Here is a 21,885-nt window from a genome sequence, read left to right on the forward strand (position 1 = left end):
TGACTAAATGAAAGTATTCCAAGCAAATCCAGGTATAGCAACTTAAAAGAAAGTTGTAGCCACAATTGTACTGATGCTTTTCAATACTTTAAAATCTCAGAAATGCTAAAGTAGCATCTAATGTAGCATCAAACTCATAACCTTGTCAAAACTGTCCAAAACAGAGGCCTGAACTTGGAGGGCTGGTATCTCACTCTTCAAAGCAAAGAAAAGAGGGCTTTCTGAAGCAAAAGAAAGCTCATATACCAGAGAAGATCCAGCACAGAGGTTGGGCGAAATGGCACGCGATATTGCCCGGGGGAGTTACTGCAGGCTGAACCTGTGTTTTGACGTTTTCTCCTTCGTTACTGAACCAAATGGGCCGCAAAGTGACTCAAAATGTTCGTCTTGAGGTCACCCATCTACTCCTAAGAGGGCTCGAGCAATGGTGCAGCAGGCAGGGAGCATTCTGCAACAGAAAAATGACGAAAAAATGCGCCGTTTGGGAAATGGCGACCAGCAGAGATGTCTTTTCTTCAATTGCTTGCAGGTGGAAGTTCGCCCAAACGAGGGGTATCTCCAGCAGGAAGGGCTTGGAGAATTGCCGAGAACTGAGGGAGAACAAGCTTTAGCAAGATTTGGGAAGAAAGGGAAGAAATGGTGAAGACGAAGAAGAAGAAGATGGAGAAGAAGAAGATGATGTGGCACAAGTGGGCTCAAGGAGGATCAAAGTGCTCTGATACCATGTTGGTGAGCTGAAAGGAAAGCATGGAGTGAACACAAACTGAGAATTCTTGCTTATGGAATGAAGAAAGGTGAGGTCCTTAAGTAGGCACCTCTTACATGATCATTGACATCACTGATGACCTCTGAGCTCCACAATCATCTCCTCAATCTGCTCCTAGATTCTCTCAATCATCCTATGTGGCTTCTACCACCACCTAACAGTGCTTATGGGCACCTAACTGTGCCTCTAGCACACACACACATAGAAACCAAGGTGTGCCTGTGTCATGTGCACGGATTAGTATCTGACGTGTACTAGGTACACAGGACTAGCTCAGGTTAGCCTGGGGAGGCTTAGAGCTAGGCAGGCTTGATTCTCGGGTTGAGTGGCAAGGGTACAAACTATTTATAGGTCTTCGCTATTTTTGGCGCCGGGGCCTGAGTTTATAAAAGGGGCCCAGGGGGTTCAGTTCTCAGTGTGCAGTTGGGAGCAAGTCTCATTCCCAGGTGCCAGCTCTGATCCTGGATTGAGTCGCGGACACGCGCCTACATCTTAGCGTAGCCCAAGGCCCAGTGGCAGATCCAGGGCTTCACAGCGCCACCTGGTGGTATGGGATACCAGGCTGGTTTGGATCTGATTGGGAGTTCGTGCCAGTAGCTCAGCTCGTGGCTCGGAGGGGACATCTTCTGATTCGGGATCACATCCCGTAGATGTCATGGTTGGGTGGTGAGCAGCCTGCTCAGATCTGACGTTGTGTGTGGTTTGCTTGCAGATCAGGGGTTTCAGGAGTGCTGGGATGTGTCAGTTGGTATCAGAGCCAGCTCCTGAGGTAGGAACTTCTGATGCGGGAATTTTTGACGAATTTTTCCTCCAAGTATGCCCAAAATTCGAAATCTGTTGCTGCGTTTTCTGCTGGGTACCTGGGTTAGCAGGGGTGGACAGATGTAAGGGAAAAGGTAGAAGAAAGGAGGGAGAGATTTCGAGATTCCTGAAGGAGCCTATGAGAGAAGGCTGTAGGAAGCTGGAGAGAGAGCAGAGAAGTAGGAGAGAGAGGCGAAAAGGCTGCGAGGGAGGCGGAGAGGTGACGTCTAGGCTGTACGGAATCAGGCGGGTGCACGAAGAGGCACAGTAGGGCAGCGAACAGGCTGTGATCAGCCTGCGTGGAGGGTGCTTTTTTCGAAAAAAGCACCCCCTCCAAAGCTGGGGGATGTTGGCCTTTTTTGGAAGCAGGGCTTCCTAATAAGGCTGCCCTGGTCCCTATATAGATGGGGCAAGGTACCAGCCGACCCACAGCCTCGCCAAGTGCCTTGTAGCTGCCCCTTGAACTGCGTGCCTGCCTGCGCCAGCCTGCTTCAGCCTGTCCGTACCAGCGCCAGCCCTGCATCAGTACCGTACGGATCTGCATCTGTACCGTACGGATCTGCATCAGCACGGATCTGCATCAGCACCGTACAACTGCGAACTCTGCCTGCGTCAGCACCTCCTGCATCGCACCTGTACCTGCAGATTGTACGGACGCCGTACAGCCACGTCAGCAACTGTACGGCCTCCGTCAGCAACTGTACGGCCTGTGTCAGCAGACCGTACAGCCACATCAGCAGCACGTTTGCCGCAGGATCTTGCACGTGCATCCGGTAGCGGGTTCAGCGAGGTCTCGGGATTCGTGGGCTTCCGGTTCGCCAATTTCCAGCATCTCTTTCCGTTGGCATCTTTTGGGACGGTTTTCCTCTGCTCCATTCTCCTTTGCACTTCGTTTCAATCAGTTATCTCTCTCAGTTTATATTCAGATCAGATTTCAGTTATGTCTGATGCTGTAACTCCCGAGTTCACCATGGGAGAGCAGGATTTGGATTACACTCCTGTGGGAGAGGAGGATCAGGGTCTCTATGATGACCTGATAACCAAAAAGGCCTTCAGTGAATTTACGACTGCTCTAGATGGAAAATTCGAGCAGGTCAATGCTAATCAAACGGGGTTGACACAGCAACTCCAGGGGATTCAAGCTACTCTCACCCTTCTGGCTAGCACTGTGCAGGCACTCACGCATGTGGATGCTATGGCTTCAGTGCTAGGCCCGAATATAACTCCAGACCCTTTTCCGGGCGACCAAAAGTCTAGAACGAAGGAAGTAGTTGACACTTGGTTACACAAGTGGCAGGTACACTTCCAGTTCCACCCATACCCAGATGAGAAGAAGATCCAGCTTGCAGCGGGGTTCATGTCAGGTAAAGCATTGCTATGGTGGAAGGAACTCCAGCCTAAGCCCGATACATGGACAGATTTTGAAGGGGTCTTCAGGAAGGAGTTCCTGAAGAAGGAGGATGATTACGATATCGTTGGCAAGCTCAAAGCCCTCGATATGTCAAAATTAAACTTGACCTTTGAAGTTTATCTTCAAAGATTTCGGGATCTGCAAACCAGGGCCACTAAGATGGATCCAGTGACCTTGTTAGGTTTCTTCGTGGATGGTTTGCCAGACTCCTACAAGTTGCAGATAAAGAACAACAAATGCACAACGTTGCAGGAGGCCATGACTTATGCGCGCATATACGATGATACCATGGCCGGTGCCAAAGCAACCACCGTTTCCGACACGAGTGGAAAGAACAAACGCAAGTTCTTTCAGCATACGACTGGTATTGGGGAGACGAAGTCTACGGACAACGCCTCCAAGAAAAACTTGACTCCAGCAAAGAATGGTAAAGCCCGTTTTCTTCGCACTCTGAGGCTCAAGAAAGAAGGACGATGCTTCTATTGCGAGGAGCGGGGCCACACAAAGAATGAGTGTCCCAAGCGTAAGAACCAAAAGTTGGTGCTTGGACCGAAGCTCCAGGCGGGTCCACATACCGCAGCCAAGGGAGCGAACCAAGTCGCGATGACAGGTATTTCAGTAAATGTCATTACCTGTCCACTCTCTTGTAATTGTACTTTCAATACTTCGTTGTTTGGTTCCCATGATCTTTTCCGAGTTTATGGAGAAGTTATGAACCAACAGGTTCACATTCTCTTTGATCCGGGCAGCTCTCACAACTTTGTTAATTACAAATTTGTGCAGAAGATGGGGCTGTCCACAGTACCTAGCGACCACACCTATGAGGTGCAGCTTCCAGCTGGGAAGCAGTTTTGGGATCGCAAGGTTGAAGCGCTTCCTATCCGGATTCAGACCTACACGGGAGCTCTTACATGTTATGTTATGCATCTGGAGCATGTAGACTTGTTGATCGGAATAGAGTGGTTTAAAATCCACAATATTCAGATCGGATGGACGGAGCATACGCTTTCTTTTGTAGATAAGGACACCCAATTTTGTATTCAGTGTGATAAAATTCCCTCTTCTCAGGGGCCTATTGTATCTGCGATGCAGCTTCGGAATATATTAAACAATTCTCATTATGATGTCTATCAGTGTGTTTTGATTCCACTTTCTTCATTTGTTGTTTCTGTAATTAACAAAAATGAATTAAGTGTGTTTGAACACCGTGAATTGAGAATGTTGTTAGATAATTTTAAGGACGTATTCCCAGCTCAACTGCCGGAAGGTTTACCTCCAGAACGGGCAGTAGATCATCGCATAGACTTAGTCCCAGGGGCTCAACCTATCAGTGTACCACCTTATAGGATGAGCCAGGTAGAGGAGGATGAGTTAGCTAGCCAGCTGCAGGATTACCTGAATATGGGCTATATTCGCCCAAGTAAATCACCTTGGGGTGCACCTGTCCTCTTAAGAAAGAAGAAAGATTCTTCCTCGAGAATGTGTATAGATTATAAACGATTAAATAAAGTGACAATTAAGAACCGCTATCCTTTATCCCGTTCCGATGATTTAATAGACCGTTTGGCCGGAGCGAAGTATTTCACTAAGATTGATTTGCGTACGGGTTATCATCAAATCCGTATCTATGCTAAACACATAGATAGGACCGCATTCCAGACTAGGTATGGTCATTACGAGTTCCTCGTATTACCTTTTGGTTTGACCAATGCTCCTGCTACTTTTCAGCAGATGATGAACGATTTGTTCAGGGATTTTCTGGGCAAATTTGTTGTAGTGTTCTTAGATGACATCTTGGTATATAGTCGAACGCTTGAGGATCACATAGGACACCTCTGCGTTGTCTTAGTTGTTCTAAGACAGCATAAGCTCTATGCCAAGATGAGTAAATGTGACTTCTTTATGAAGGAGATCATTTACCTAGGACACAAGATTTCTTTTGAAGGTATTAGCATTGATCTGGATCGTATCCAGAAGGTTTTAGAATGGCCTATCCCTCAGACTGTGAAACAACTTCGTTCTTTCCTAGGATTTACGGTATTTCTTCGAAAATCTGTGCGTGATTATTCACATATCACGGCACCCCTGACAAACATATTGAAAGATCGTGGATGCAGGTCTACTCAGCCGATCTCTTGGAATGATGCAATGAACAAGGCTTTTGAAACCTTGAAGTTTTCTATCAAAGAAGCACCCGTTCTTGCATTACCCGATCCTACCCGGCCTTATGTTTTAGAGGCCGATGCGAGTGATTATGCGATTGGGGCAGCTCTATTCCAAGAGGGCAGACCTGTAGCTTTCGAGAGTAAGAAGCTAGACGACACTCAATATCGTTGGCCCACACTTGAGAAGGAACTTTATGTTGTAGTGTATGCTCTTAAGGTTTGGAGACACTACTTGTATGGTTCAAAGTTCCTTGTATTGACTAATCATCAGTCAATTAAGTATGTGTGTGATGGATCAGAATTGAGGGGAAGGAAAGCTAGATGGGCAGAATTAATGCAGGATTTTGATTTTGAAATACGTTATCGTAAGGGTTCGTTGAATAGTGTGGCGGATGCCTTAAGTCGAGTTAAGTTTGTAAATGCTTTGTCATTTACGGAAATATCCTCAGACCTATTTCAATCCTTGAGAGGGCTATACGCAACTGATAGTCATTTCAGTTCTTATTGGCAGAGAGTCCAGGATGGGAGCTCCATGGTTGACCAGGACTCAGGGATTGTGCCACCTATGGTACAGGCGGCGGGAGGTCAGTGGATGATTAGGAACGGCTTGCTGTTCCGGAATGACAAGATTTGTGTGCCAGATGTTTCGGACCTTAAATCCAAGATTCTCTGGGAGTGTCATGATGCTCCTAGTGCTGGACATCCGGGTATACATAGGACTCTGTCTCTTGTGAAGCATACCTTTTATTTGCCTAAGATGCGTGCATTTATTGAGAACTATGTAGTAGGTTGCCGGGTTTGTCAGGTTACTAAGGCAGAACGCCTTAGAAGCGCGGGCTTATTACAGCCATTACAGATTCCAGGTAATAAATAGGAAAGTATTTCCATGGATTTTATTACTGGTTTTCCTCGAACGCGCAAGGGTCATGACTCCATTTGGGTCATAGTCGACCGTTTGACAAAAATGGCTAGATTCTTACCTACTAGAACAACTATTTCAGCTGTTCAGCTGGCTCACGAGTTTGTGGACCACTTGTTTAAGTTGTATGGTTTGCCATCTGACATAGTCAGTGACAGGGACTCAAAGTTTACAAGTAACTTTTGGACACTTGTATTTGAGAAGTTGGAAACTACTCTAAGTATGAGTTCCTCGGATCATGCACAATCCGATGGCAGTACAGAGAAGGTCAACCAGTTTGTTGAAGACATGCTTCGGGCATATGTATCTAAGAGACCTTCTTCATGGGAAGATTATCTACCTATGATTGAATTTGCTTACAACAGTGCAAAGCATTCTAGTACGGGTTACAGTCCTTTTATGCTTATGTACGGGTTTCAACCTAAGTCACCAGTTATGGTTGGATTAAAAGGGATTCAAAATGATGCTGCTAAGAACTTCTTGCTAGATATGCAGGAAATGTTGCAGTTTGCCAAGGAGTCTATTAGAAGTGCCCAAGATCGGGACAGATTTTATGCTAATAGACATCGTTCACCTAGAGAGTTCTCTGAAGGAACGATGGTATATTTGCGAATTCCGAAGGAATCCAAGAGCCTAAGTACTGGTTTGGTTCCGAAATTATCCCCCAGATACTGTGGCCCATTCAAGGTCATTAAAAGAATTGGACCAGTTGCATATCGACTCGAATTTCCTCCTGATGTTAAAGTACATTCAGTCTTTCATGTCAGTAGACTGAAAGAAGTCTTGGGTGCAGATGATCAACTTGTTTCTCCTCATGAGATTATAGAAGTTATAGATTTGACTTTTATTCCTCACGAACCTGAGTGTATTCTTGAATTTCGTGAAAGACAGATTCGTAATCGTACTATCACGGAATACAAGATCAAGTGGAAGGATTGTGTTGAGGAGGATGCAACATGGGAGACATTACAAAACCTCCAAAGAACATTTCCAGATTTTTTAGCGAACTCAAGAGTGAGTTCTTAGAGGAGGGGGAGTATGTCATGTGCACGGATTAGTATCTGACGTGTACTAGGTACACAGGACTAGCTTAGGTTAGCCTGGGGAGGCTTAGAGCTAGGCAGGCTTGATTCTCGGGTTGAGTGGCAAGGGTACGAACTATTTATTTGTCTTCGCTATTTTTGGCGCCGGGGCCCGAGTTTATAAAAGGGGCCCAAGGGGTTCAGTTCTCAGTGTGCAGTTGGGAGCAAGTCTCGTTCCAAGGTGCCAGGTCTGATCCTGGATTGAGTCGCGGACGCGCGCCTGCATCTTAGCGTAGCCCAAGTCCCAGTGGCAGATCCAGGGCTTCACAGCGCCACCTGGTGGTATGGGACACCAGGCTGGTTTGGATCTGATTGGGAGTTCGTGCCAATAGCTCAGCTCGTGGCTCGGAGGGGACATCTTCTGATTCGGGATCACATCCCGTAGATGTCATGGTTGGGTGGTGAGCAGCCTACTCAGATCTTACGTTGTGTGTGGTTTGCTTGCAGATCAGGGGTTTCAGGAGTGCTGGGATGTGTCAGCCTGGGGCATACACCTTGAGATATCCCATCATCACTCACAAGGTTGAAAACCATAAACTCCATCATGCATGGCAAGGATGTTGGAAAGGTCACCTCCCAATCTGTAAGCCCCCATATGAGGAGAGCATGGGGGAGGGAGACCTAGGGCAGTACCCAACAGGAAATGAGAGAAAGGGGCTGCCACATAGACAGCATCATGGCTGGCATGTGGGCAGCACATCTAGGACTGTTAAGGGCAGGACACAGGGCCAGGAAAGTACGGAGCAGAAGCAAGACAGTCTGGGACAGATTGCAGAGGATCTAGGACATGGAGGCGCACTGTTTGCAGAGGCGCAGACATGGCAGGGAGTGCAGGCTCAGATCTGCAGCAAGGAATGTGACTGGCAGTGGGGAGGTGGCAGGCCTTTTATAGGCTGCATATTTGCCTTGAATGGAGGGCCAAAAGCCCTGGAAGTTTGGGCCATAAAAGGCCTGAATTGTGAGCCCTTTAAGGGCGGTTTTTCCCAAGCAGTCTGGTCGTTTTCATACAGACTGGGTCGGTTTTTGTACAGACTGGGTCGGTTTTTTTGGCCAGGCCCTTGGGGCCTATATAAGGAGGCCATTCAGGCCTCATTTACTCATCACTTGCAGCAGCAGATCCAGAGCAGAAAGGAGCAGCAGGTAGCCACCCTCTGGACCTACAAGCAGGAGGATAGAGAGGTGCTAGCAGGGCTGCAGACTTAGCCAGGAAGCTGCCCACCTAGACTGGTTTCCAGACAGCAAGGTGGAGAGGATCATCCTAGACGGAAAGTCTACTTACGCTCGAGGTGGAGCACGCGGACTCTAGTCTAGAGATAGCCAGCAGATAGGAGAAGGACTTTTGTGGGAAGATCAGAGGACCACACCATTGGTGGAACTATGGATCTGTCTCTTTTGTAATGTGTCCATAGTTGTGGACGGAAATATATTATTTGGTGGTTTCTCTATCTGGTTTGGTTCATTGTCTATTAACGAGTCTGCACACCTATTGAATGCACATAAGTAAAGAAGTTTGTGATTCCACATCCACACCGCACACTGTGTGAGGTCCTCAGCATTATTTCCGCTGCGTGTACCCTCTGTTGGGTATTTTCTAACAAAGGACTAGCTACTATGACATCCCCACTGACGTCATCAGTGCCCAGTAGTGGGTGTAGACCATAGTATAAAAATACGCTCTCACACATACAAATCCACACACCCACACATACTTGAGCATCCATTTATACAAAGTCTTCGTACTGAGTTTCTATCGGCACTCCAGAGGTGAAGGGTAGACTCAGCCATGACGAAGGCTAGCACTAAAGGAGAAGGCTAATCAAAAGGTAGTCCAAAATCTCTTCGTTCAAGCTACAACTTCTTGTGAAGTCTATAAACGTTTTCATTTTAGTCTCTCCCCAATGAGCATCTACATCTAAATGTATATATGTATAAATGTGTATGTATAAATGTGTGCATGTATGTATGTATAAATGTGTATGCATGGCACACATATATGCATGTGCATGTGTGTGCACATGCATGCAATGTGAAGACAAAGACAGTGAGACAAGTGTGTGATTGGAGGCCTATCACTCTTATGCCTATTATTCATAAGATCATCACCAAAAGGGTGGTTGATCGTATCAAAGGATATTTACATGATGGCCTGCATCCAACGCAATATGGTTTTATTCCTTGTAGGCATATTACTGACAATATTGCAAATGCCTATGTTGGGATTCAATATGCCAAGTATATAGAGTAGGATGTTCTCTTATTGCAAGTTGACATTGCCAAGGCTTTTGACACCATTCAATGGGATTTTATTATGCGGACCATGCAAGCTTTGGGTTTTGGTCAGAAATTGCAGCATGTTATCTATTGGCTCTACAATGACAGCAAATCTGCATGCATATTGTCAGGGGATATCGCTAAATCTTGGACACTCCGTTGTTCACTCTGCCAAGGCTGTCCTCTTAGTGCCATTTTATATGCTATAGCTACGCATCCTATGCTTCAATATATGGATCATTTGGTGGCGACTGACATGTTACATGGTTTGGAGATTCCTGGAAGTCGCCCTATGGTTGCTCAGGCTTATGCAGATGATTCTTTTTGTGTGCCACGGAACACTGAAGGGACCTCTCCTCCCTTATGCACGCTCTCTCTTCGTATGGGCTGGCTGCTGGCCTTCATGTGAATTTTCAAAAATCTCGCTCATTGCCTTTGCAATCTAAAGACTAGCACAGTCTTGTATGACCGGGGGAAATTGACCTGCCCACTCAGCTAGTACGCCATCTTGGTTATCCTCTTGGTTGGACGATTACTCGTCGCCAACACACCGAGTGGGTCCTTGCCGAATTAAAGAAAAAGCTTGAATATTGGAACTTAGCTACTTGGCCTGTGTATGTTCGGCTCTGAATTGTTCAATCCATTTTGGTGGCATACATTCAATTATATTTGCCTTTGATCTTTTTTAGCAAAGGAGATCTTACCTCCTTTATTTGCCTTTGATCTTTTTTAGCAAAGGAGATCTTACCTCTTTTATGTCCACCATCATGGAAATTTTCTGGCGTTCCAAACATGGCAGGAAAAGCTTGCGCTTACTTCCATTACAGTAGATATGTTGGCCAAAATGCATGGGGGGTTGAATATTCTTAATATTCATGTGCATATTCTCGCCCATAAGGCGGAAATGATGCTTCAATTCCTACATGGTGATCACCCTTGGGCTGCTATGATGCGATTTTTGGTTCTACAAATCACCACCCCTGCTTATGGTTACTAGCAGCCTACTCAGTGGGATTTTCTGTTGGGTCGTATTGAAGGCAAGGTCAGAGGTTGTCCTCTTGTTTTTGGATTGGAAACATATTCTTTCACATTTGGCTTGGCATGGCTGTGACTCGTTGTAAGGCTTTGAGAGCTAAGAGCATCCACTGGTCATGGGTTTTTTCTCCACCGTTGGCTTTGCAGGAGCCCAAACAATCATATTTCCTTAATTCCAAAGGGATCCCATATGTGGCTGATGTCATTCACGACAATGGGACTCTCTTATCCTCTCCTTTGGCGGCTGGAAAGTATGGTTAGGAAAGCATTATTGCCTTACCGCCCCTAGAACTTCAAGGCAGGCTTCAATATTGGACTCTTCTTCCAACACACTCGTCCATTCGTCCTTTGAAGCTATCTCATATAACAATGTCCTTTTTATATAAAGTTCTATTGCCCCCACCTTGGGCTTCAGCTCAAGCAAATCAGATTTGGTGATTGGATTGTCCACCCAAATGGTGGCGGCGAAGATTGAGGCAAATTTGGCATTCCAAGGTCCCTCTTTGACAACATGTCTTTTTATGGCACATCTGTTGGGGTTTTTCCATCTGGACAGCTTCTATCATGCCGACACATTGCTCCAACTATGTCTTCATTGTTTGGCTCCGAGGGAGTCTGTGTCTCATATTTTTTGGCAGAGATTGCAATTGAGATTTCCTCATGCTACTTTCAGCAGGTTTTTCTAGCTTTTGGGATTTATCTTCGCCGACTCGAGTTTGAGTTGTTCTTCTCCAGGGTTCGCTAATGGGGACTTTGGACACTCTGGAAAGATAGAAACCACAAAGTCTATGGTCATCCTATGTTTTCTACTTTCGTTTTCTTTCGTCGCTCTTTGCAGCAATCTCTCTTTGATTGTTTGCAAACTCACTACACAGACTATGAAGTATACTTGTCCTACAGTAAGATTTTCTCTTCATGTATTTTCCAGCTTCCGAGTCTGGGGCATATGTGTTGATGTATTTTGGCATATCCCATTTTGGGATAGCTATTTTGTGATATAAAGCATAAAAGTTCACCCCAAAAAAAAAAGTGTGCGCACGCGCGCATGTGTGTGTGTGGTGTGAAAAAATAGGATGTATATTTGGCTTATACTGAGATCTTCAGTTGATGTATTTTCTAGCGCCTCTTTCTGAGGTGACTTTTCTTGTAATATAATCAATCAAAGCTTTCACAAAAAAAAAGTGTGTGGTGTGAAAAGTCTTGTCAAATTCATATCCATCCATCTTGAGCTGATAAGAAGAAAACCCAGAATTTGAAAGGACCTGTGAAGATGAAACCCAGCACAGGAGAAGGATTTTCTGTTGATGTATTGTCCAGCTTTCCCTTTCTGGGAAGCTCTCTTGTAATATAAAGCAGCGAAATTTTCATGTGTGTGGTGTGTGCACATATGCATACGCACATGTATGGAGAAAGGAAGAAAGTTTATTTAAAGAGTTTATGAAAAGTCTTCGATAGACCAAAGGGTCTATGAGATTGGAAGAGCCTAATACAATGAGCTGAATAAGAGGAGCCTCAAAATGGGCATCAACACCCAAGACAAATACAGCATAATCATAGAAACACTCATAATAAAAATGTCTGAACCCTTGGAGAGGACGGAAGCTGTGGTGTGGCATCACTGCATTATCCTCTGGAGGCCGGCAGAGGGGTCAAGCCCAAGCAGGAGCACGGTAGTGTATGGGCATAAAACCGGTGGTGTACAATGCTGCAGTGTAAGAGGCTGCAGTGGCATTTAACCTGTGATAGAGTGCTGGCAATGGTTCCTAGCTGTGGCCCTGAGAGAGAGAGAGAGAGAGAGAGAGATGCAGCACAAACATTGAAACGAACCTGTTTCTTTCCCTAATCTAGTCAAAGTCAATCACGGGCGATGGCATATCGTTATTCCACCCAGCCTTGCTCTCGTGGATCGCAATTTTCAACAGATACGTATTTTCTTTTCCTCATGCCTATCCACAAGACCCACAACTCCCTAGATGGTTCCCTTTGCCACATGTCATCATTTTAGCCCTTTTTACTTGGTACACCTTTTACCCCTCTCTTGGGGCACAATTAAACCATTTGCCCCTTGGCATTATTTCACATTTAGGTGCACCTCGGCCTTAGCACTCAGAACCACCTAGTCAATGCCATTTCACCCTCACCTAGGACCTTGGCAGTTACTTCTCTTGACCATTTTATTTACGCACATTAAATATTACAGAAGTTGGTCATCTAAGAGAAAATGCCCACTGATCTTTCCGAGGTCATGCTATCTCGGCTAGAGCATAACATTTCTTCTCTCTTCAAGCATCAGCATCCTCGATGATGAAATCTGGGAACACTCTCCGTAACTGGTATACGGATTCCCAGGTAGCTTCCGATAGAGGCTGACCATGCCATGCAACCAACACCGTGGGTATCTTCTGATTTCGTATTTGCATTGTTCCTCGGTCCAGGATTCTTGTAGGTTTGCGTCTTGCATTATCCTCTATCTCCTGAAACAAAACCACACCTTCGATTAATGAGTCACCAATATGCAAAAATTTCTTTAAACGAGAAACGTGAAACACTGGGTGCACCTTACACCCCGGTGGTAATTCTAATTTATAGGCTACCTTACCTATTCTTTTTAGAATTAACCACGGCCCACAGTATCGAGGTGATAACTTAGCACACTCTCTTGAAGTCAACGACTTCGAGTGCGAAGGAACTCTGAGAAAAATTGTGTGTTGACGCTGAGTCAAACAACACAATCACATCATGACTGGCTACTTGCCCTTTCATTTTAATCAACTCAGGCTCATCGAAAACCGTATACCCCGATGCTGCGGGCTTTGAAAGGATGTTATCAAGTGCACCGCTTACTAACTTAGTAACAAACACACTTAACAACACAGGTACTAACCTCTGAGAGGTCCCGCCAATTGCATCTGCATATGTTCCGCATTGGGACTCTCCTGCATTTCCGCGTCGCATTCAGTCGCATTCAGATATTATCATACTGGCCGTGCGACGGTCTTTATTCAGTGGACAATCTTTCCACTGATGTCGCTGAAGGCAGCCGAAGCACAATCCTTCTTTTCTAGCTTTCTCTTTTTGTTCAGGGGTCAACGAGGACTTTGACCAAGCCCGGGCTGCCATTGGAGTTATTTTCCTTTTCACCCCAACGGTGGTACTTGGTTTTGCTGGTCCCTCAACCGGCTTCACCTGCTTGGTTTGGCCACTTAGCTGCGAGACACTTGCCTTTGAAGTCCATTTCCTCTGAAATCCCCCTTTTCTCGGGTACTCATACTGAGTCCCTGCCTGCACAAATCCACTAGATCTGCCTCGGGCATCCTCATAGTTCAGGGCTACTGCAATAGATTCATCTAATGTAGTCACATATTTAGCCCGAACTTCCATTTTAATCTTGTCGTTTAGTCCATCGATATAGTCTTTTAACTGAACCGACATAGGGAGAGGATCTGTTATTTTCATGACACATTCCCTGAACTTGTCAGTGTACTCTGCCACCAATAGACTCCTCTGACGAAGATTTCTATAAGCATCCCAAGCTCGGGACTCTTCATCAGGTGGAAGGAAGTGTTTCTTAATTTCAGCTTTAAACCCTTCCCAGGTGGTAGGAGCAACTTGATCTTTCTGTTGCTTTATCCACCATCTATCCGCAACCTCAATAAACAGGTGAGTGGCCTCACAGATTTTCTTTAGATCAGATCTGATTTCACAAATGGCGAAGGCTTCTTCCCACTTGTGTAACCAAACCTCGATCACATCAGAACTGCGCTCGGTCATCCGACCAGCGTACTTCTCCGGTCTATAGTTAGCAATATTAGGCACCTTGACCCTCGCACGCTCTAATGAATGTATACTGGGCTCTGGCTCTGCTGGAGCTTTGCCCTTATCAATTCTAGATGGTCTAGCCGACAAGGCTTGGACCATCTCCCTAATCTCATTCTGACCAGCATTCACTTGAAGCTGCTGGTTCATAATTTGTTGTAAAGCATCTTCTAATACCGAAATCCTACCCACAAGAGTAGGTGTTGTGTGATGGGACATTTGTTGTGTAGACCGTGCTCTAGACTCGCTAGGATTCACCCTGGAATCTTGTCCTTCTGCCTCCATAGTTTCAAAAGGAAAAATAGTTTTTTTTTTCAAATTCCCCTTTTGTTATGCAGAAAAAAATAAACGACAGCCTCTGCTGTACAAAACGAGTCGACTGCAACTCAAAATTTATTTAAAAAGAAAATAACGGCTCCCTGGAATCTCCACGCAGGTTTTAAAAAGGAATCGGGACAAAGTTCCGCTCGTCACTATTCGGGGTCTGAAATTGGCTAGCCGGCGTCGTGCTTCCCACAAACCTCTCTACGTGTGCCTCTCGCTTTTACGTGGTTCTCGTTCTGCCAAGCCCAAATTTCTGTGTTGTTGCATCGCCATGGCTGCCACATCGAGCACTAACAGCAAATTGTTGGACCACCAACTCGTTCACTCGGAGAACACCGTCAACCTGCTCCGCTAATTTCTCCCCCGTTCTCAAGCTCGATAGCCACACCTACGCTCCACGCCTGTTGTCCGTCAAACTAACCGAGATAGCCACGCCTACGCAACACGTCGCCAACCTGCTCCATTGACTTTCCCCTTCGTCAACTTGCATTCTACGCCTATCGTTCACTATTTATTGAACGCTCGTTGAAGGCCTCCCTCACAACGAACTTAGCCACAGCTATCCTCATGCTTTGCTGTTCGTCGTCACAGGCAACCAAATTCTCCCTAAATCAGGCCGCTCCAGCTCTTGATTTCTACCAACCTGGCTCTGATACCAATTGAAACGAACCTGTTTCTTTCCCTAATCTAGTCAAAGTCAATCACAGGCGATGGCACATCGTTATTCCACCCAGCCTTGCTCTCGTGGATCGCAATTTTCAACAGATACGTATTTTCTTTTCCTCATGCCTATCCACAAGACCCACAACTCCCTAGATGGTTCCCTTTGCCACATGTCATCATTTTAGTCCTTTTTACTCGGTACACCTTTTACCCCTCTCTTGGGGCACAATTAAACCATTTGCCCCTTGGCATTATTTCACATTTAGGCGCACCTCGGCCTTAGCACTCAAAACCACCTAGTCAATGCCATTTCACCCTCACCTAGGACCTTAGCAGTTACTTCTCTTGACCATTTTATTTACGCACATTAAATATTACAGAAGTCGGTCATCTAAGAGAAAATGCCCACCGATCTTTCCGAGGTCATGCTATCTCGGCTAGAGCATAACAAACATTGCTTTGGGCAGCCAAAAAGTGTAATGGTCAGGCGTGAATGGGCGCACCCCACTACACAATAAGTGCACAAGTCTTTGAGCAGGCATTAATGTGCAGGTATGAATTTTGAAGCTCTGACCCACAAGTTTCTTGCCATTGGGCTGGAGATGGAGCACCCACACATGATCGGCCAAACACCCCTGCCCACGCAAAAGCAAAACAGGGGCCGGTCGTGGACTCCAGCATGGCACAGAGGGAGCTGGGCTTCTCAGCAGTCTGTAAGAAGGATTCAAATCTCTGCAATTGGTTGGTGCAGCTCACTCAGGGCAGGTGGTGGGCAGTGGTGTGTACAGACCCTAACATAAGAAAGGAAATAAAATTGCACACATGAGAAAAATAAGGGAGATAGATAGATAGATATATATTAACGTCTCTAAAAGGTCAAACGGCCTATGAGGCTAAAACAATTGATACATCTGCTAGTGTTGTCTCATCAAAGAGAACAACAAAATAAATAAGCTGAAGGCTTAGAGCTACTAAAGGTACTTACAGTCAGAGAGGCAAAGAAAGTGAGTGTCTTTAAAAGAGGGCATTAAAATGAAGAAAGAAAAGCTACTTAGCATGCAAAGCTCCCTTATGTTCTCATTGGCACCAAAGCATAACATGCCATCTGCATTTCTAACGATTCTGACATGATGCTTACTAACATGTTTAATATTACAACCAACCGCAGACACACAAGGATACAAAAAAACCATGATGGACATCTACAAATGGCACTAATCTCGAGACTAGAAAGAAAGGCGGCTATGAAGGTCCAGTTTTTTATTTCGATTATGCATTCTATGTATGTAAAGATTCCCAAATGCAGAACAGAGAAGTTCATTATTTTCCTTGATTTTTATTTTCAATTGGTATTCATATTCCTAAACATGCCACAACACAGAACGGAACGATTCATTACTTTTCTTGAAATAACAGACTTTCTTAACTTGCTCAAGAGAGATATAAAGGCAGTCTTTACTTATACAAAAACGAGAGACTTTAGTTTTCTTCAACTATTGGAATTTCATAGTAAGATAACTCCTTTATCTTGCCGATTTGAAATCTATAGAAGTACTCTATTTGTAAAAAGACGCAAGAACCTATAAAACTGAGCAGCAGTCATCCATAATGAGCCACATCAAATATGTTGAAGTCAATGTTAGGCATTCTAATAATTCTCATGGTAGCATTTTCAGGTTGCTACCATTCTCAATATCAACCCTTAGACCAATAGTGGTGAAATAATTCAACAATTTGTAACTGCAGTGCAATTAAGATCACTAGAATCACCAGGATAAAATCTTGAGGGACAAATAAATAATCTATGAACCAGCTAGCTTGACCAAGTTTATGAAGAGAGAAATGTTGCATAAACTCCAATTCATACGCAAAAGACACAAGTTTGCTATGAATACAGCACAGTTAGAGCCTCTTTTCTTGGATAACAAGTGCCCTATAGTTTTTTAAGTTATAAGCCAAAAATATAATTCTTCTGCCTCTAAAATCTATGTGCACTCGGGAAAGAAACTTAAAGGCATTCGTGAAATCCACTCACAAAGCTTCAGACCATCAGTGAAATCCATTTGCAAAGCTTTAAACCTTAAGTGAAAACCACTGACCAACCTTCAAGCCATACCTTACCGGCATGGCAAGGACTAAGTGCTATGCCTTCCGTACTACTGTTTGTTATGTGCACCCAAAAAAGTAGGAGCAGGTAACACCCTTTAAGGGTGTCCACTTTAGTATTCCTGTGCATATGTATAATGTGCAAAAGAATGTCTTCGGTTGCTATCGTGTCTACCGAGCTAAAGGACAGACTTGAACATGGTAGGCAAAGCACTAATCCACTGCAGTGTAAGTTCATCCAACCAACAATCCTTGTAGTAATAACATGCAATCTCAACCAGCCATTATCATTAAAGAAAAGGCAAATCATCACTTTCAAATGTTCAAGACCCCAAACTTCAGGAAAGGTATGTCGACAGGAAAGCTGGCTGGCTGGTCAAATGCACCACTGAGGATGATTGATACGTTATCTCGAGCCGAATCCACCCAGAAGTTGGAACCAACCTGCTGAGTAGGCCGGTGATTTATGTCAGTGTTTGCATGCTGCATTTGCAGCTGCTGACGCAAATAGTGGTTCTCGGAGCTCAACTGAGCTGCTTGCTTTTGCAGCCTCTCATTTTCTTCTAAAAGGATTTGGTTCATAGCATTTAGCTTCGTGTTCCAGGTCTGCAAGCGGCTTGTCTCCTTCCGCTGCTTCTCTCGACACCTAACAACACCCGGTAGAATTTCGTTCAGAAGCTCAAAATTTTGGGCCTGGAAGGAGCTTACTACCATTCATACGATAGACACGATTTATTATTCGTTTCCTTTAAGGCAAGAACGCTCTATCGCGGAAAAGCCAGTGAGCGCGGGAACATACTGACCTCCTGTTTTGAAACCACACTTTGAGTTGCTTCTGCCCTATGTTCGAAAGAATGGGGAGCTCCTTGATAAGTTGCTGGCGACGAGTAGAGCTAGGCTTCGGGCATTCATTGTAAATTCGCTCGAGGATTTCAACTTGCTCTGTCGTATAACGGACATACTTGCTGTCCACTGCATTTTTTCCATCCTTCCCCTTTCCGGTTCCCATTTCGCTGAATAAGAGCTAATCGCTGCTCACATTGTTCTGGTGTTCAGCTGGTGTTGATACTGTGGAAAGGGAGGCTTATGAGAAAAAGATGCAGTCTCAATGTCCGTGATATAGCGAAGCTTATGCCACAATTGTGCCCCAAAAGAAAAGAATTCAAATACAGAATGAGAAGATCATTTCAGGTTGCACTGTCAGCGACGTCAAAGCATGATTTATTTTCGGACCATGTCCATACATTTCACCTTTAACGTAGTGTTGCTAGTATGTTACGAGCCAACCGCGTGCTGCTCACAAAGATTAGTCTTCTCAAGGCTGAACACTACGGCTCCATTACAATGAAATTCTTCCAAAAGCGGGATTACAAAGCTAGAAGAAGGTATGGCACTCCTAGGTCAGAGTGTTGCGGCCATTTGTAACAACGAGGTGCATAAGAATGAGAGAAAGGAACACGAATGATCCGACCCTATAAACGAATATAAGATGGCCAACCAAGACGCAGAAGCGTTACCAATCCGACAGGGGCATTGAGAGGAGAGAGACGAGGGGCAGTATGGGGAATGATAGAGGCCGAAAGAAGCGAGAGCGTCAACAAGAAATAAGGCGAAGGCAGCTGACAACTTAAGGAAGACCTGAAAAAGGCAGCTCGAATTGAGTCAACATCGTGGTTCTTCAAATCGCAATCGCTTCAAAGGGACATGATGCGGAACCGACCGGCAGGAAGGCTGCCGACAGGAAACAGGAGGGATAACCAGCAGGCACAGCTCCCAAGCTAAAAAAAGCAGAGGAGGAAGAAGGAGGAGAGAAGAAGAAGACGCTGATGAGGAGGAGCAGGTCCCGAGCAAGTGATCAAAGAAGAGAAGGCAACTCCATAGCCATGGGAATCTGCGATTTTCTCCAAACAACAAGAAGATGAAAGATGCAATGAGCATCAATCCCGAAGCTCCCGAGGACAACAGACACAATCTGGGCAAAATCCTCCAATTTACGAGGAACTTTTCCTCCTCCTGCTGCTGCTGCTGCTGCTGGTTTGTGAAACCCTCGTGGGGTGGAGAAGAAGCATTTCCTACTCTTTGCAGATCCCCAGAAAAGTAACAGCAATACTGCTCACCTCGAAATGGGCTCCAAAAGCAGCAGGATTCGGAGAGGGGGGGATTGATATGCTTGCAGATAGATCTCCGTGAAAATTTGGAAATGGGCTTTCAAGGAATGAAGATGGGTTGCAACAGCACCGTACCTGCGGGCAAGCTGGAGCCCTTTCACAGAAAGAAAGAGGGGATGAGACAGATAGACAGACAGACAGTCACAGAAACAGAGAAAGAAAGAGAAAAACACAGACAGAGACAGAGATGTATGACCACATACACAAGACACATATAGATGTCTACACAAACACACAGATTTGAGTATTTGAATTTGTCTCCCCTTCCTATCTTTCTTCAACATCCAGTAACCTTCCATTCCAAGCTTCCCTTCCCTTTGATCCTTCCATCAGATGTTTTGTTTCCTGCACGTTTAATAAAGGTTTCCCTTTGATTCCTTCTCCATCCCCCCCTCTCACACTGTTCCCTGCACAGATTGACGGAGATACGGTTGCTCAGTGTTGCCCTGCAGCTCACTGATCGATGCAAGACAGCCCAGAGGGTGTAGGTCTCGCGTCTCCCCCACCAGCTTATGGGGAGTTGGACCTTAATGCTAATGTGGTGCAAGCAACAGAGAGAATGAGTGAGAGAGAGAGAGAGAGAATTTGGTCACAACTAAACAGTCAGACAGACACAGAGGAGAATTGTTTAAGACGTGATAATGTATGCTACAGACAAACACACTTTCTTTTTGCAAAGCTAGAGACACACACATATACACACACACACACACAGAACACACAGAGGCAGAGGCTGTGTGTGTGCTGCTCAGAGGATGATTGTGTGCAACACAGAGAGAAGAACTGTTCTCAAAAGGATGATGTATGCTGCAGCCAAACACAGAGAGACACACAGGGACAGACAGACAGAGAGAGAGAGAGAGAGAGAGGGGATTGCTCAAAAGATGATGATTGTTAATGGCATGCTAAAGCAAAACACAACTATGTCAATGGCATGCTAAAGCAAAACACACCCATACAGACAGATTGTTAAGAGATCTGCGTGAACAGTGTTGTGGCAAGGCCCAAGATTGCATTAAACAAGTGCCCAGTTGTTGAATGCATGGAAGGGCCTCCTCTACTGTCTACAGTATTGTAGAGAGGCGCAGGCCCAGCAGCAGCTCAAGAAAGCAGACAAAAGTAATTTTAAAGAGTGGAGGTGGCCTTCTGCCACTCTTGATGTGATGTTGACGTGATGATGAGCTCTGCCCAAACAACAGTTCTCAGTAGTAAAGGCCCCCCTTCCTCTGTACTTGGATTCTTGCCCTTAGTAATACTATATAGTATATATATCAACAGAATGAATGCCCCCTTCACCTTCCCCTCTTTTTCATATCAGTGACCATATGAAAATTTGTCACCTATTTAGTGTGCTTCCACATTGCCAAGTCCCCGCCCATCGGGGGAGAAGTGATGGGTAGTGAGTGAGAGTGGTTAGAGATCGATTGGACGGGATAAGTAGAAAAACCAAAAGAGTAATGACAAAGAAGTGTGGATGGCCCACATGTTGTATCAAAGGGAATTTTTTTGATTACTGAGGGTTCAATTCCTTGTGTCAGTGCATTTGGTGGATGGGCAAACTATGACCGAGGAGTTGATGCTACCCATGCTCATGGGCACAGCAAATCACTAGGTGGCCACATCATCTCGTATGGGCCAACATTCGTGTACACACCATTTAAAAACTCATACAAAGATTTTGGATATTTCCCTGGGAGAGTACAAATTGCACCATAGTTTTGGCCATTGGGAGCAACTCAAGAGATGTTGGTGATGCACTGATGATGAGAAGATGATGTGTGCAATGCCATGGATGTGATAGTGACAATGATGGTGATGGGGATAGTGATGGGGTGATGGTGATGGTGATGGTGATGGCGATGGTGATCGTAACTAGGAAAAACAACCATCCTAACTAGCATTCATCTTTTCTTGGGAACTTTGAAGCACAGATGTTGATGATGTGATCATGATGTGTGGAGGCCATTTCTATGCACAACCTCAATATCATCAAAATCTTTGCCTTTCAATCTATCCTTATGCCAAGACACTTGTGGATCTTTCTCTTAATCATGTTGTGTGGATCTTATACTCAAATAACCATAGCCTCTATCCTTATGCCAAGACACTTGTGGATCTTTCTCTTAATCATGTATGTACAAAGATAAGGCTTTATACCAACATGTGCATAGCACAAGTGCATGAAAAAGTGAGAAAAGGCCACATGCGTGCACCTAAAGAAGGCACACAATGCATGCAAAATCACCAAATTGGAAGGGAGCTAAGGCTTGGCCAAATAGTCTTTTCAATCAAGTCATCATGATAAGAATGGACTATTGATGTTGCGTAAATTTGTTATTATTGTTGCTGCTTTGATGT

The 21,885-nt window shown here is 45.0% G+C and overlaps 1 protein-coding gene across 7 annotated transcripts in view; it reads right to left on the reverse strand.

The window, feature by feature from the left end:
- Positions 1-20,563, reverse strand: part of LOC147880443 (homeobox-leucine zipper protein HOX32-like) — a 48,351-nt gene extending 27,788 nt beyond the window's left edge. For 3 of the 7 annotated variants that reach the window (XM_087370567.1, XM_087370574.1, XM_087370573.1), the window contains exons 1-3: positions 18,611-20,562; positions 18,163-18,427; positions 17,804-18,005 (exon numbers count right to left, since the gene is read on the reverse strand). In XM_087370567.1, coding sequence (XP_087226693.1) covers positions 17,804-18,005; positions 18,163-18,368 — 408 coding nt within the window. In that variant the 5' untranslated portion in view covers positions 18,369-18,427; positions 18,611-20,562. Of the gene's footprint in view, positions 1-17,803; positions 18,006-18,162; positions 18,428-18,603 lie in introns of all 7 variants that reach the window. The other 4 variants (XM_087370572.1, XM_087370571.1, XM_087370570.1 and 1 more) reach the window with 4 other exon arrangements.
- Positions 20,564-21,885: the final 1,322 nt, after the last annotated feature.

This window comes from Dipteris shenzhenensis, chromosome 32 (genome assembly GCF_047967505.1).
Source record: "Dipteris shenzhenensis isolate YYH24624 ecotype China chromosome 32, Dip_SZ_1.0, whole genome shotgun sequence".
NCBI lineage: Eukaryota > Viridiplantae > Streptophyta > Polypodiopsida > Gleicheniales > Dipteridaceae > Dipteris > Dipteris shenzhenensis.